General features: G+C 49.6%; 1 protein-coding gene and 1 long non-coding RNA gene across 2 annotated transcripts in view; one reads left to right on the forward strand and one right to left on the reverse strand.

Moving 5' to 3' along the window:
• Positions 1-15,828, forward strand: part of LOC142573087 (uncharacterized) — a 46,403-nt gene that overhangs the window by 6,897 nt on the left and 23,678 nt on the right. Inside the window, exon 2 of the long non-coding RNA XR_012826210.1 lies at positions 10,032-10,114. This is a non-coding gene — a long non-coding RNA (uncharacterized LOC142573087). The remainder of the gene's footprint in view (positions 1-10,031; positions 10,115-15,828) is intronic.
• LOC142574649 (uncharacterized) lies at positions 6,822-9,055 on the reverse strand. Its single transcript, XM_075683690.1, has 3 exons — positions 9,050-9,055; positions 7,438-7,842; positions 6,822-7,262 (listed from the first exon to the last, which is right to left on the reverse strand). The coding sequence occupies exons 1-3, from the start codon at positions 9,053-9,055 to the stop codon at positions 6,822-6,824; spliced, it is 852 nt and encodes a 283-aa protein (XP_075539805.1).

The following is a 15,828-nucleotide window of genomic DNA, read 5'->3' on the forward strand; positions in this document are numbered from 1 at the left end:
TCTGATTTCGGTCCGGTGCGTGGCGTACACACGCGTACACTTTGACTGCAGGCGGGATACAAAGGGGGCTATTCGCTAATCGTGCCCACGGTATATATAGATGGTTTCTCTGGCAACACACTTCTTGCGACGTGCAGGTTCTCGGTATGAGAAATGCCGCGAAAGCGATATGAGAGAGCCACACGTTCTTTTTCCCTCTTTTCTTCCTGTTTTTTTTTTTTCGTTTTGGTTTGCTTACTTATTTAGATCTTATATACTCTATGGCGCCGGATGATTGCGTGGACATGTGTTATCACACTTGACACCAATGACAGTTAGGAAAGAAAGAGAGAATTGGAGAGGCAAGGAGGTTGACCAGAATAAAAGGTTTCTGGTTTGCTGGAAAGAAATACGGAAAGAATAGCGGAGAAAGGAAGAAAACCGGCAAAAAGAAAAAAGAAAGAAAAGAGGCCGGCGGGGAAGCGCGATTATTAGGGCCCGTTTCAGTTAAATCTCTTACGCTAGAATTGTTCGTAAGCAAATTCTAACCAATCCTGATGCTGGGCATGCTATTATTGAAGGCGGCCAGCCAATGACAAAGATCACTTAGGAGCTAAAAGGTTTGTGGATTTGGTGCCAGATTCTCTTTAATAAGTTACTCGAGCGCAGGAATTTGTATATCGACTTCTGCATGGTTTAAGGACCGCATAGGCCAGCACTTCAGGGTTGCCTACACCAAACAATAATATGGAGAGAATGAAGTTTAATTAAAAGTTTGGGAGTGGCCTAAGCAGGAGTCAGGGTGAATGATGGAGATCTTAAAATAAACAAACAAGAAAGTATGTCTACAGTACCATGGCGTTACTTACACCCAAACAGTTAGGTACACAAATTATATGTATTGAAAAATAAAAACGCTGGCACTTTCCTTACATGCCAAACAAAGGAGCTACTGTTAGATAAATGCCCCAAGCGCTGGCATATTTGTCCCAAGAAAATATTGTTTTTGATGAAAAAAAAAATTAAACGTCATCTTGTTTTTCGAACCTTTCAATTTTCGCATGCTTTTTAGGAAGATACCTCCTGTCGCGATGCATTAGGCCCGTTCTTAGCAATTGGACACGCTTACTAGGTCGCAGTTTATTTCGAGGTGCGGAATGCTGATAAGGCGAAGGCCACTTCAGTAGCATTCAATCGTCGGGAGGCCACATCATGCCAGCCACAACCTCATATGAGGAAGGAGTTAGTTCTAACAACATTGTATAAGACGGCCCATTAAAGAATGCTTGTCAGCCGTAATTTATGACGCGAAGATCATAACAATCTACATTACCCTCGAAGTGCCTCCTAGCGTTGGCACTGCGTACGTGTCACCCAAAAGATGTGATGCGTATTAAAGTCTGCACTATAATTGAGCTCCCAGCCAGCGAACTTAACAGACGTTCAAACGCTGCAGTCAGAACTTGGTTTGTAGGCTTGGATGCTCAAGTCGAACGCGGATTTTTCGTAGTATGCCCACACACTGGCACCATATGTTTGTCCTGCGCTGAAGAAGGCACTCGTAAGGTACCACGCCACGCACGGTGCGCTTCGCACAGAAACACGACAACGGTCTGAACGCAAAAGCGGAACAACGCATTATGAAGGAATTTCTGACGAAGGAAGGCCTAAAACCGACTTAAGTTCTTGTCGGGCTTCAAGCACACCGTGGTAACGAAATACAAAGCCTCAGTACAATACTTGAATGGTACAAACAATTTGGAGACGGCTTCAGTGGAGCACGAAGCCGGATGAGACATCTCTGCACCGATTGTCGTGATTTTCGAAAGGAGTCGGGAAGTGGAGAGCCTAATCCCTGAAAACCGCCGAATAACGTTTTGTCAGCTCACTAAACAGACGTGTCCTTCCCAGGAAACAGTCAACTCGACTTACTGAAAACCAACGGGCTTAACCTGAGAAGAAAACTTGTAAAACATTTGTAAAATAAGGCCACGTGCGCGTTACTACAGGGCTTTCAAACAACGATCATTTATGATTACGTAATTCATGAGTACGACCCAATCCTCTGCCTTCGACCGAGACAATAAGCTGTAAAACTTCCACAGAGTTCAAATCACGTTTTGATATGGCAGGAAATAGCCTTCTTATAGCCAGAATGTGCGGGTGACCTGTAAAGATGCGTGAGTAGGCCATTTCATGCCACAATAAAGAAGAAGCTTTGAAACAATGGAGGCATATTGTGAACTCTCCAATACCAAAAAAAATCTTTCGAGGTACACAGTCACCAGGCAAACTCACGGCGAAAATTTATTATTATCTTTTGCGGGGTAAAGATGGGGGTGGAAAGGAAGCGATTAATGCGACATAATTTATGGTAATTTCCTCTCCACTGGAAAGACCATCAACAGCGAGCACCACTGTGAGATTTCCCATTGTGTTCTCAGTGCACTCCGGAAGAAACTGGCTGTTTTAATCCTCACGAGTAGTTCTCTTCCTTCAGGAAGATGCGCGGCCGTGTACTGCGCACCGCATAATGTGCACATTACGGGACCGCGATCGGGAGCGACTGCCTCATACGCAGTACAGTCCCGAGCTCGCTCCAAGCGTATAATCACCTGTCTAGACCACTGAAGTAGTTCCTGAGAGGCCAATATTTCAGCAGTGATGATAAAGTCAAGCAAGTTCGTGACTCCCACGCAACGAGAAATCTTGTTATCCATGCGCTGCTGAAACACTGGGCGTCTCTCATCCACTGTGCAGCTTTCGGGCGCTAAAACACCACAACGACGTGGCGCTGGGCTGGTTGGTGATCTTGAAAAATACACGCCGCGGTGGCTTAGCGGCTACAGAGCGTTGCGCTGTGGAGCGCGAGGTCGCGGGATCGCATCCCGGCCGCATTTCGACGGGGGGCGGAATGCAAGAACGTCCGTGTCCCGTGCATCGGGGGCACGACCATGGCACGACCCCACTGGAATCGCTACGACAAAAATGTGCACGATGGAGCGACCATGTTGGCAAGACAGCAGCGGGAAAGTCGAAGGAAGAGGCAAAGAAAGCTTCGATTTCAAAAAGACTCATGCCCTTCCACTCTGTGAAGAAGGATGACCAGCGAATTCTGTGTATTTGGGCCCCTTAATGGCGCCCTCATACACAGTTCCGCTACGGGTCGGCCCGGCATTGCACTATATCTTCGGTATCGGCCCACGTGTGGGGCATGCTTAACGCCTGCTTCACCTCCACCGCGAGTCGGGCCCGTATTGCACTATCTTCGGGATCGGCCCACGTATGGAGAGTGCTTAACGTCTGCTCCACCTCCGCCGCGAGTCGGGCCCGTATTGAACTTGTAGAGCCGTGGTAAACGAGACCGACACACGTCTTTTCGGTAACAAGGTCTAGTTTATTAGGTCAAAAGAGAGAGAATTGAGCGGGCGCGCCGGAAGTGGCGAGGGCTTTAGATAGAGAGGAGAAAAGAGGGAAAAGGAACATAGGGAAGTGCGGTGCGCGGGCATAGTGCGAAAGGAAAGCAGTGAACAAAGTAATCACAAAAGGGAGCTCGCGCACGACGTTCGGCACAGCGAGTCGGATCATGTGTCCGTGTGCCTGGTGTCCAGCACTCACGAAGGTCCGCTTACGGGAGGCCCGCGGGACGCCCCGCGGAGTTGTTCATGGCTGCGGGGGTGGTGCGCAGCTCCATCGCCGCGCCGCTACAGATTGCTCCCCCCTTAGAGAGGAAGCTGAAGCGACGAACGATGCTCACAATGCACAAGTGGCAGCGCAGTGAACGCGACGCAGAAGAGGTGATGAACCGCGCACTTGCAAGGCTGAGTTCGCATGTCCCGGGAAGGAAGGCACGGCGAGATAATTAAGCGCGGGTGCCTCGCTGAATGCTGGCTTGAGTCGCTCAAGCGCGATCGTATCTCGTGTCCCGTTTACGTCGACGACGAAGTTAGAAGGGAAACGTTCTAAAACGGGGAGTGGTCCGAGGTAGTGGGGCTGAAGCGACCCACGCACATGGCCGTAACGCACAAAAACATGTGTGGCTGTCTGCAAGTCCGAAGTGATGTACACTGCACGGAGTTTGTTAAAACGTGTATACGCTGCGGACGGAGGTTTCGGAACACATCGCGAAGCTGGTCGACGTACTCGCTTGCTGTTAGAGAGGAGGTGAGGGTGTTTTCTTCGCAGAAGTCGACTGGCAGGCGAAGCGAGGTGCCGTAAACAAGCTCCGCAGTACCGCAGGAGAGGTCCTCCTTTAAGGCAGATCGAATTCCGAGAAGCGTGAGCGGAAGTCTGTCAACACACTTGTTTGGGAAGCCGTGCGCTACGAGTGCTACCTTGAGATGGCGATGAAATCTCTCGACGAGGCCATTTGTTTGAGGGTGGTAGGAGGCAGTTCGCAAGCGTGCTGTTCTGAGAAGTTGAAGTAGCTCTGTGAACAGGGACGATTCGAACTGCCGGCCTCGTGCGGTGACAATTCTCGTTGGACAGCCGAATCGGGATACCCAAATGGAAACAAAAGCTGCGGCGACAGTGGCTGCAGACATGTCGGGGATAGGTGTCGCTTCGGGCCAGCGGGTAAAGCGGTCGACACATGTCAGAAGATAGCGATAGCCTTCGCATGGGGGTAACGGGTCGACGATGTCGACATGCACAACGGAGAAACGTTCGTCGGGTTGCAAGAAAGGCTTTGTGGGGGGACAGGGTACCGCTGAACTTTTGCGAGCTGACAAGGCGCGCACGAGCGGACCCAGTTCCTGATATTCGCGTTCGTGCCCGGCCAGACGAAGCGTGATGAGACAAGCTTTTGGGATGCGCGAATGCCTGGGTGAGAAAGAGCGTGATATGAGTCGAATATTTGCTTGCGGAAAGAGGCGGTTAGGTAACGCCTAGGTGTGCCCGTGGAGGTGTAGCAAACAATTGGCACATCTTCAGAGGTAACTGATTCAAACTGCAGAGATGTTGACGCGTCACGTAGGTGACGGAGCTCAGAATCATTTGCTTGTTCTGTAGCCAATTCTTGGAGGTTGAAAGGAAATGATGTCGACATAGAGCTCTTGGAGCGACTGCGTGTGATAGCATCCACGCGACTGAGGGCGTCAGCCGGTGAGTTATCAAAGCCGCTGACGTGGCGTATGTCAGTTGAAAACTCTGAGATGAAGGCGAGTTGGCGCACCTCACGTGGAGTGGACAATGATTCAGTGGCCGATTGAGTAGGTGAGAGGCTTGTGGTCAGTCAAGATTGTGAACGAGCGGCCTTCAAGTAGGTGTCGGAAATGCCGCACGGCGAGAAATATGGCGAGCAACTCACGGCCGAAAACACTGTAGCGTGTTTGTGCGGGGGTCAGGCATTTTGAGAAAAAGGCAAAGGGCTGCCACCAACCGTTCACTTTTTGTTGCAGTACGGCTCCGACCGCAGAGCTGGAGGCATCCGTCAGGAGCGACAACGGATAGCTCGGGTTCGGATGAGATAGCAGTGTGGCCTCGGCCAAAGCGTGCTTGATAGAGTTGAAAGCTTCATCTGCCGTGCTGCTCCAGGCCAGTGCAGTTGACGATCGTTTGCCGCAGAGCAAACGCTCGAGGGGTTCCAGCAGCATAGCACAGTTTCTAATGAATCGGCGGTAAAAGTTTACCAGGCCTAGAAACTGGCGTAGCTTAGTGATTGAAGCTGGCTTGAGGAACTCCATGATGGCCTGCACTTTGTGAGGTAGAGGGCGGGTGCCATTGTTATCCAAGCGGTGGCCGCGAAAAATCAAGTGATGGCACTCCGAACTCGCTCTTGGCAGTGTTGACAACGATACCATTTGCTGATAGGCGCTCAAAAAGCTGATGGAGATGTTGGAGGTGCTCTTCGTGGGATGAGCTTGCCACAAGCAAGTCGTCAACGTAGGCGAAAACGAATGGCAGACCACGTGTGACTGTGTCGATGAACCATTGTGATGTCTGTGCAGCGTTTCGGAGACCGAATGGCATTTTCAAAACTTCAATGAGACCAAATGGGGTGGTAACTGCTGTTTTTGGAATGTCTTCTTCTGCTACAGGAATTTGATGAAAGGCTCGCATCAGGTCGATTTTGGAAAATAGTGCCGGCGCGAAATCTTGGATGTTAGGCAATGGGTACCGATCCCGAATGGCTTTTGTATTCAGGGATCGGTAGTCCCCACACGGCCTCCAGTCACCTGATTTCTTGGGGACCAGGTGGAGCGGAGACGCCCAGCTGCTGGACGATGGTCGTACGATTCCAAGTTGCAGCATGTGTTCGAACTCTGCTCAGGCAATTTTGAGTTTGTCCGGGTCGAGTCGTCGTGGGCGAGCAAATACAGGTGGACCAGTTGTTAGGATGTGAGGACGTACTTCATGTTGTACGGATTTTGTCCATTCGGGTAGTCGCGTGAGGTTGGGGAACTTTTGAAGGAGGCAATCAAAACGATCACCAGCAACTGTTCTGGTTGGGGCGACTATAGGCGAGTCACAGGAAACGACACCATGAACAGAGAGCAACGTAGCAGTGTCCAGCAGGCGTTGGCGTTTCACATCGACCAGCAGTCCATGATGGTCCAGGAAATCAGCGCCAATAAGAGCACGGCGAACATCAGCGACGAGGAAAACCCAGCGGTACACGCGGCGCAGGGCAGGGTTCAGGGTGAGGGACCGCGACTTGTAAACAGGTATCCTGCTACCATTGACAGCTTGAAAGTAGGAGGTCGGCGGTGTCGTTCTGTCGGAACGTTGCGCGGGAATAATGCTGACCTCCGCCCCGGTATCCACCAGGTATTGCTAACGTGTGGTTCTGTCCATGACATGGAATAGGCGACTTTTGCTTTGGCCCTGACCGGTTGTCGCCTTTAAAGGTCGGCCGGTTGGTTTCCCTGCCATGCGCAAGGACGGAGGCAGCGGCGCACCTCCTGCCCGAAGCGGCGGTGATAAAAGCATACCCGTGGTGGCGTTTGAGATCGGGAGCGTTCTTCCCTTGTACACCGTGATCTACTCGAGCTGCGGTACCTTCCGTGACAGGGTGAAGTGCGATGACGCTCCGCAGCACTAACTAATTGTTCAAGGCGATTGCAAAGCATGTCGATGGGAGAAGCGGCGGAGGATAATGTTTGCGGCACTGAACTCACAGTGGTGCTTGATGGTGTTACGTTGCACACCGCTGGCGTCACCACCTCCATGACTTTGTCCGCCAAGCTGGCCAGGCTGTTGAGGTCCATTACAGTGGCTGTAGCGAGTAGCATCTGAACGTTTACTGGAAGAAGTTTACTGGAGTCGGGCCGGTATTGCGCTATCTTCGGGATCGGCCCACGTATGGGGAGTGCTTAAGGTCATACCGTTCACGTATCTACACCGTCTATCTCCCTTCTCTCTCTTCCCCTTCTCCCTTCCCCCAGCGTAGGGTAGACAACCAGACCCTTGACTGGTTAACATCCCTGCTTTCCTATATTCCTCTCTCTCTCTCTTTACTGGAAGGCGCTGCATGAACAGTTCCCGCAGGAGGCGGTCATCGCTGACTGTTGTGTTGCCGCTCATGAGCTGTCGCATACGGCGAAGGAGCTGGCTTGGCCGGCGGTTTCGCAAGTTCTCCGCGGAGAGCAACTGCTGCATACGGGCTCGCTGCGATGTGGTTGTGCGCTCGAGAAGTGCAGCCTTGATATCGCTGTATGAAGTGGCGAGAGGCGGTCCAGAAAGCAGGTCGGCAACTTCTTCTGCAGCAGTAGGCGACAGTGCCGAAACAACTAGGTGGTACTTGCGTTGTTCCGTGTGAACGCCAGAGAGAATAAATTGCGATTCCGCTTGAAGAAACCAAACTGCAGGGTTGCGATCCCAGTATGGTGGGAGTCGGATGGAAACCGCGGAGACATTTTGTTGCTCGGTCGTGCCCGTAGGTTATGTGTCTGGTTGCATCTCGTTGCTGTGCATGGCTCCACAATAACTTCGGCACTGCCGCGAAGAAAACTACGGGTCACCACTTTGTAGAGCCGTGGTAAACGAGACGGACACACGTCTTTTCGGTAAGAAGGTCTACTTTATTAGGTCACAAGAAAGAGAATTGAGCGGGCGTGCCGGAAGTGGCGAGGGCTTTAAATAGAGAGGAGAAAAGAGGGAAAAGGAACATAGGGAAGTGCGGTGCGCGGGCATAGTGCGAAAGAAAAGCAGTAAACAAAGTAATCACAAAAGGGAGCTCGCGCACGACGTTCGGCACAGCGAGTCGGATCATGTGTCCGTGTGCCTGGTGTCCAGCACTCACGAAGGTCCGCTTACGGGAGGCCCGCGGGACGCCCCGCGGAGTTGTTTATGGCTGTGGGGGTGGTGCGCAGCTCCATTGCCGTGCCTCTACACACTATCTTCGGGATCGGCCCACGTATGGGGAGTGCTTAACACCTGCTCCACCTCCGCCGCGAGTCGGGCCGGTATTGCACAATCTTCGGGATCGGCTCACGTATGGGGAGTTTTCTTGTTTACCAGGCTAACAACGACACGAAAATTTCCTTGGACTGTAGAGGTATACAGCTTCGCTGCAAAATGCGTGGACTTCCATCAACGATGTATTCCGCCCCTCGACCGGTCGGTGGCAAGTGGTCGTCGCGTGGATCCGATAAAAAAACGTCGATAAATTAACAAGTTGAGCGGTCGTAGATGCTAGCGTCCGCACAGTTTGGTTGCTTCTGAGGGCGACAACTGTGGATCTTCAAAAGGCGGTCGACTGTCTTCCTACACCTGTCGAATCTAATTTGCTCCCTCATTTTGGCAGTAATAACTTTCTTCTTTTTCCATCGGATGATGCAGAATATTCGTTGTCATATATGCGCTGCACTCCTCGCAAGAAACACGGCAGTTCTCCGAGCACTGACGTGCTGGCACTAACGCACTCGTGATTCTGTTCTTAAATAGCCAGCATCCGGGTCCAAGGTTCGATTGCGGGGTTGAAAAGTTGAGCAGAATATTTCTTGTTTCTTTTCGGTGACCGGTAGCACGTGGGGTGACTGGGCAAGAACAGCGTGATCATGCAAGATGGCCCGAACATCGACCTTAACGACTGATCATTTGGCTGATAGTACCATATATTGATGAATACCTTCATCTGGAATTTCTGCAGATTCACAGTGCCAATGATAGCTGTGCACTCTGCAGGAAGCCGAGAAAAAAATGCAAAGAACGAAGAAGCACGGTTAGAAGACATGACGTATGAACTGGTGACTGAAGGGAGAAATATGACGAGGAACTGAAGGACGGTACAGTTATCAAGGCACGACACAGGCTACCGAAACAGCCTGAACGATGGCCTTAAACGGCGAAGGAGTTTGATCTTTATTTCTGCATTTTTTTGCATACAAAATCCATGAAGTAGCGACAGAAAGCTTGTCAGCCGTCAGATTGGGTTCCTAGTAGCCAATAGCGGTCGTCACATATGCGACTTCACCCGCCGCGTTGGCTTAGCGGTTATGGTGTTGCGCTGCTAAGCACGAGGTCGCGGGATGAAATCCCGGCCGCGGAGGCCGCGTTTCGATGGGGGCGAAATGCAAAAAATCCCGTTGAATTGAATGTGTGTTGTTTAGTGGCGCAAGGGCCAGGTATGACCAAAGAGCGCCATGACAGTGTTAGTGATTTCGCGGTGGAATGATGAGTTCTGTGAAGTTGATGTGACGTGGCTGTAAAGGGGCCTAAAATAGTCACTGTAACGTGCGTAAAATCTACGTGCAATAAGATTATGGCGATAAGTAATGACGAATACTATGAACCTTACACTGCAGTGCAGAAAAATGATATGATATACAGAACATGTGAGATGCAAAAATTAGATACAAGACAACTGCCTCACCAGAGCCCTTCAAACACAAGGGCCTGGAGGCATGTGCTATACAGTACGACTATCACTGCGGCATCCTCTGAAGAGAGGAAGCGCTACGAGTGCGTGGGACTAATAACATGTAAGACCACGTCTCTGAGGAAACCTAGAACTGTGTTTGTATTAAAAAGCGGTTCTGGACCGAGAAACATTACAGGATGAAGAGGAATGTGCTGCCGGTATGCTAAGGAAAAATGTCTCTTTCTCTCAGATTCGGTTGCCCGACACTCCAGGAGGACGTGGAGGACTGTCAGCCTCTCCCTGCATCTACCACAGGTTGGAGGGTCATTTCCAGTGAGTAGAAAATTATGGGTGCCAAATGTGTGTCCTTGTCTGAGACGACAGAATAGGACATCAGTTCGGCGTGATTTTGTAGCAGAGGGCCAGAATCCTAATTGTGGCTTTATCAGGTGGAGTTTATTATTTGTTTCCGCGTCCCACATGCGTTGCCAGTGGTTTCGCAGTTTCTTTCGTAAGAAGAAGCCTCAGATCTGGGACAGGCACATCAGCGGTAAGGTTAACAGCTTGCGATGCGATTGACGTGGCCATGTCGTCCGCCTGAACGTTACCCTCGATGCCCCTATGGCCAGGCACCCAGCATATATTGATATGCTGGTTAGATATGTACGCTTTACACAAGACGGAATAGAGTTCGTTAAATACTGGATTTTTGTATGTATAGAGTGGCATCAAGGCCTTCACGACGCTTAGGGAGTCTGCATATATAGCTGCTTTCTGAAGTTTTGATTTTCTTATATGCTTCACAGGTGGACAATAGTGCGTAGGCCTCGGCCGTAAAGATACGTTTCCGGATGTAGTACATTGGATTCCGAGAAAAATGGGCCGACGGCTGCATAGGACACCCCGGGATTTGACTTCGAAGCGTCTGTGTAGAACTCTGTGCAGGAGTGCTTGTGCTGGAGTTCTAGGAAATGCATTCGGATTTCGATCTCTGGTGCGTGCTTTGTAACTATTAGAAAGGATGTGTCACATTCTACCACCTGCCACTCCCAAGGTGGTAACAGCTTGGTTGGATGCATTAGGCGAAGCTCGAGGAGTGGGACATGTATTTCATCGCTAAGCTCCTTCACATGCAACGAGAAAGGCTGCCTTACAGAGGGACGATTACGGAAAAGTCTAGCACATGTCATATTGTTAATGGTATTAAAACATGGATGTTCGTGGTTAGAGTGTATTTTTAGAAAATATGTGAGATTGGTGTAAGTTCTCTGCAGATAGAACGACCACTCATTTGATTCTGCATATAAGCTTTCAACAGGGCTTGTTCTGAAAGCGCCAGTGGCTACGCGGATACCTAGATGGTGGACAGGATCTAGAATTTTTAGTGCGCTCGAAGCGGCAGAGTTATATACGACGGCACCATAGTCCAATCGTGATCGAATTAGGCTCTTATAAACATTCATCAGACACTTTTTGTCACTACCCCATGTTGTGTCGGATAGAATTTTAAGTTCATTGTCCTTAGACATTTTTCTTTAAGATATTTAATGTGTGTAATGAAAGTAAGCCTGGAGTCAAGTATAATACCTAGAAAGTTATGTTCTTTGTTGATAGGTATTTGATGTCCACACAGTTGAACATAAGGATCTGGGACAAGGCCTCTCTTTCTTGTAAAAAGAACACAAGAACTTTTGTGGGGGTTGATTTTAAATCCGTTTTTGTCTGCCCACTTGGACACCTTGTTCAAGCCCTGCTGTACCTGTCTCTCGCATACTGCGAGGTTACAGGATTTGAAGCCGATTTGAATGTCGTTCACGTAGACAGATTAAAAAATGGCAGGTGGTAATGAAGCACGAAGCGTGTTCATCTTCACGATAAAGAGCGTGCAACTAAGCACGCCGCCCTGGGGTACACCAGCTTCTTGTGTAAAAGGTCGCGACAATACGTTGCCGATTTTCACGCGGAAGATACGATTCAACAAATAGCTTTGCATTATTTTCAGCATATTTCCACAGATGCCCATTCCCGATAAGTCTCGCAAGATCCCGTAACCCCATGTTCTGGCATACACCTTCTCCATATTGAAGAATATCGATAAGAAAACTGTTTATGTACAAATACATCGCGGATATATCCTTCAATGCGCACAAGATGATCTGTTGTCGACCGCCCTTCTCTGAAGCCACACTGATAGGGATCTAGTATATTGTTGGGTTGAAGGAAATGAATGAGTCTGCGATTAATAATTTTTTCAAGAACCTTACACAGGCAGCCTGTAAGAGCTATCGGACGATAACTTGCCGCCATGGAAGGGTCTTTCCCCTGCTTCAAAACAGGGACCACAATCGCTTCTTTCCATGTGGATGGGAGGTATCCCGAAGCCCAAATAGTATTGAAAAGTGCGAGTAGTGTAACTTGTGTGTCAGTGTGTAAGTTTTTGATCATGTCATGCATGACTCGGTCAGGTCCCGGTGCAGTGCTCCTGCATGAAATCAAGCAGCTCTTAACTCGGCAATACTGAATTGCCGGTTATGCGCTTCGTCGTGTCTACATATACGCACGAATGGCTTAAGTTCTCCTATTTCTTTGTATTTAAGGAAAGATTGAGAATAGGGGATTGAGCTCGACACACGCTCAAAGTGTTCCCCAAGAGAGTCTGCCTGGTCTTGCAAGATATTCCCTTGGTCGTTCACCAGAGGCAACGGGTGGATTTGTTGCCCTTTTAGCTTTCTTAAGCCATTGCGCACTTTTGCCTCCTGCGTGTATGACTTAATGCCGGAGTGGAACCTCACCCAGGTTTCTCTCTTTGCCTGACGTCGTGTCCGCCTTCCCTGTGATTTAATTTGTTGAAACTGAATTAGATTTTCGGCATCAGGCGATCTGCGCAATACGCCCCATGCCTTGTTCTGTCTCTTTCGCGCCTCTCTACAGTCTTCGTTTCACCAGGGAACACGTCTTGTAAGTGAACCAGTATTCGTCTGCGGGATTAACTTTTCGGCTGCATCAATAATAAAAGCGGTGAAATGTTCAACAATTCAGCATCATCTATAGTAAAATCATTTATAAAATCTCGTGGTAAATAAGATGATCCTTTAAAATGCCCCCGATCCGCCGATGCTAATTTCCATCGAGAAATATGCGGAGGGTTCTGATGCAGAGTTATCAGGTTTAAGTTACAGCAGGATGGTCACTTCCATACAATTTATTGATGACGGACCATTCTAGATGAGACAGAAGAGAAGAGAAGAACCGATCGCTAGATCTATCGCTGAATATGTGTTGTGTTGGACACTGTAATACGGGTCGGCTCCTTATTAAACAGGCAGGCCCCCCCACTAGAGGTCAGAAGAAAATCTTCAATCAATCGACCTCTCGCGTCGCATTGCGAATCTCCCCACATCGTGTTGTGGGCATTAAAATCCCCCACGAGTATGTAGGGGTCAGGCAGTTGAATAATTAGGCTATAGAAATTGGTTTTTCTGAGATGATAGTTATTATTATTATTTGTTTTGAACACATACAATTAACAGGAAAGGGAAAGCGAGGAGCAGGCTGGCAACTGCCACCGGAAGGGGCACAACGCCTGCCTACTCTTCAGAAGGGAGGTGACAGCAACACAGAGATAAAAGATAGGAAGGAGGGGAGGAAAGAGGAAAGGAAGAGGAACAGAACAAATCTAAAGAATGAAGTAGAACACAGTACAGATCACACACAGTAGGACCGGTCACTGAAGGTCACACTACTACAGAATGTTGAATACAATAGTTTCGACGCTACAAACGTGAACCTAAGTTAGTTGACTCTAGAACAGTAAGTAGAGCGCGATGAGCGTGATCGCGTTTAGGCGCACAACCACTGGGGTACAAACATTCGTCGAGTGTCGTACACCGCAGGCAAGGCGATGATAGTCTCTCACTAGGAGGTATGTATATAGAACACACAGTCACAAGTTTGTTAAAAAGGATTGCCCGAACTGACACTGCCTCAAGGGGCGTCTGGAGGGCGATCTGCTGACAAGCTACAGACTTGTCCGCGACTATTGCAACACCGCCGGAGGCATTAGCCTCGTTGCGGTCTTTACGATAGATTATGTATGGAAGAAGGTTTGTGTGTGTGGGTTTCAGATGTGTCTCTTGAACACACAACAGCTTTGGATTATGTTTGTGTAGGAGTTCTCTAATATCGTCGAGGTTAATAATAATAATAATATTTGGGGTTTTACGTGCCAAAACCACTTTCTGATTATGAGGCACGCCGTAGTGGAGGACTCCGGAAATTTTGACCACCTGGGGTTCTTTAACGTGCACCTAAATCTAAGCACACGGGTGTTTTCGCATTTCGCCCCCATCGAAATGCGGCCGCCGTGGCCGGGATTCGATCCCGCGACCTCGTGCTCAGCAGCCGAACACCATAGCCACTGAGCAACCACGGCGGGTGTCGTCGAGGTTATGAAGAAGACCTCGAACATTTCATTGTAGTATTTGTGTCTTCATTATGGTAAATTTGTTGAGTACTGTGTGTTTAAGAGATGAGAATTAGCTGACGGGCCCTTTGGAGGCGCCGTGACGCGAGTTTTGTCTTTTTTGGAGCGATTGAGAGAGCCTCGCCGTTCCTTAGGCGCTGATGGCGCCGTCTGGCCGGTTGTTGTGTCCATCACCTCTTGCTTGGCGCTGGACACGCGCTCTCCCGAGCGCTGTAGTTGACGTGAAGGCATCGGCACGTAGGACGAAACCTTTGGATGGTCCCGTTGGATGTCCCTTCTTCTGGGGTGGCGGAACAGCGCTAGCTGCAGCCGCCACGGGTGCGGGTCACGTCACAGCCGGCTCAATGTGTGTGTGGGCAGGACAGCAGGCGGAGGCCGTTGTGGGGCTGCCCCCTGACGCGTCACATCGGCAAAACTGCTCTTAGGCAGGTATGACACACGCCTACGTGCCTCCTTTAAAAATATTTTTTCTTTGACTTTTATTGTCACAATTTCTTTTTTTCTTTTTTCCAAGACGGGCAGGACCGCGAGTATGCGGCATGCTCGCCATCACAGTTGACACAATGTGAAGTGATCTGGCACGTTTCAGAGGAATGTTCGTTGTCACTGCACTTGGCACATGTCATCCGGCCTCGACAGTTCTGTGAACTGTGGACGAACCTTTGGCACTTAAAGCATCTGAGAGGATTGGGCACGTATGGCCTAACACGAAGTTTGATACAACCGGCCTCGATGGACTCGGGAAGGACGCTTGAGCCGAAGGTGAATATCAGGTGCTTCGTCTGGATCTCTTTACCATCCCGCTTCATCTTAATTCGTTTAACATTTATGACATTCTGTTAACTGAAGCCCTCCAAGAGTTCAACCTCAGTGAGCTCCAGCAATTCATCGTCCGAGACAACGCCGCGGGTGGTGTTCATAGTACGGTGCGGGGTTACTATTACTTGGGTCTGCCCAAATGACACAAGTTTCGGCAGTTTCTCATATTGCTTCTGATCGCGGAGCTCCAAGAGGAGATCACCGCTTGCCATCCTCGACGCCTTATATCCTGTACCGAAAACTTCAGTCAAAGACTTGGAAACATGGAACGGTGAAGTGGTTCGTACTGGTTTGTCTGGTTTTTTCCGAATGAATTACATGGAAACGAAGGAAGTTGCGGACTTGGCGTCTGAAAAACCGAAAGACATCTTCGGCGCGCCCTCGTTTCTGAGGGCGATAGGGGAGTTTAGGAAGAGCGTTTTCCATAAGTATATATAGGGTTTTCAGCCGCGATGCCGACCACTCACCATGGAGCACAACAGGGGGACGTGACAGAAGTTCCTGCAAGAGAAACCCTGCGAACGCGAGCCGTACATCACTGCTATAACGAAATACAGCATAACCAAGGCTGGCTAGCCACACAAGGTTAACCCTTGCCGCCGAGAAATTTGGAAGTTAAGAGAAGTGAAGAGAAGACAGGAAAGATGAAAAAGGCGAGAGAGAGAAAAACGAAGATCGGCGAGGACAGGAAGAGGCGGCCGCCGATTTCCCCCAGGTGGGTCAGTCTAGAGGTGCCGTCTACGTT

The sequence above is a fragment of the Dermacentor variabilis genome, chromosome 1, assembly GCF_050947875.1.
Source record: "Dermacentor variabilis isolate Ectoservices chromosome 1, ASM5094787v1, whole genome shotgun sequence".
In the NCBI taxonomy this organism is placed as follows: domain Eukaryota; kingdom Metazoa; phylum Arthropoda; class Arachnida; order Ixodida; family Ixodidae; genus Dermacentor; species Dermacentor variabilis.

What these genes read in the sequence shown, in the direction of transcription:
- LOC142574649 (XM_075683690.1), bottom strand. An exon ending in TGTTCATGCAGCGCCTTCCA is followed by an intron (nt 7,263 to 7,437) that starts GTAAAGAGAGAG and finishes CCGATCCCGAAG; the next exon opens with ATAGCGCAATACCGGCCCGA.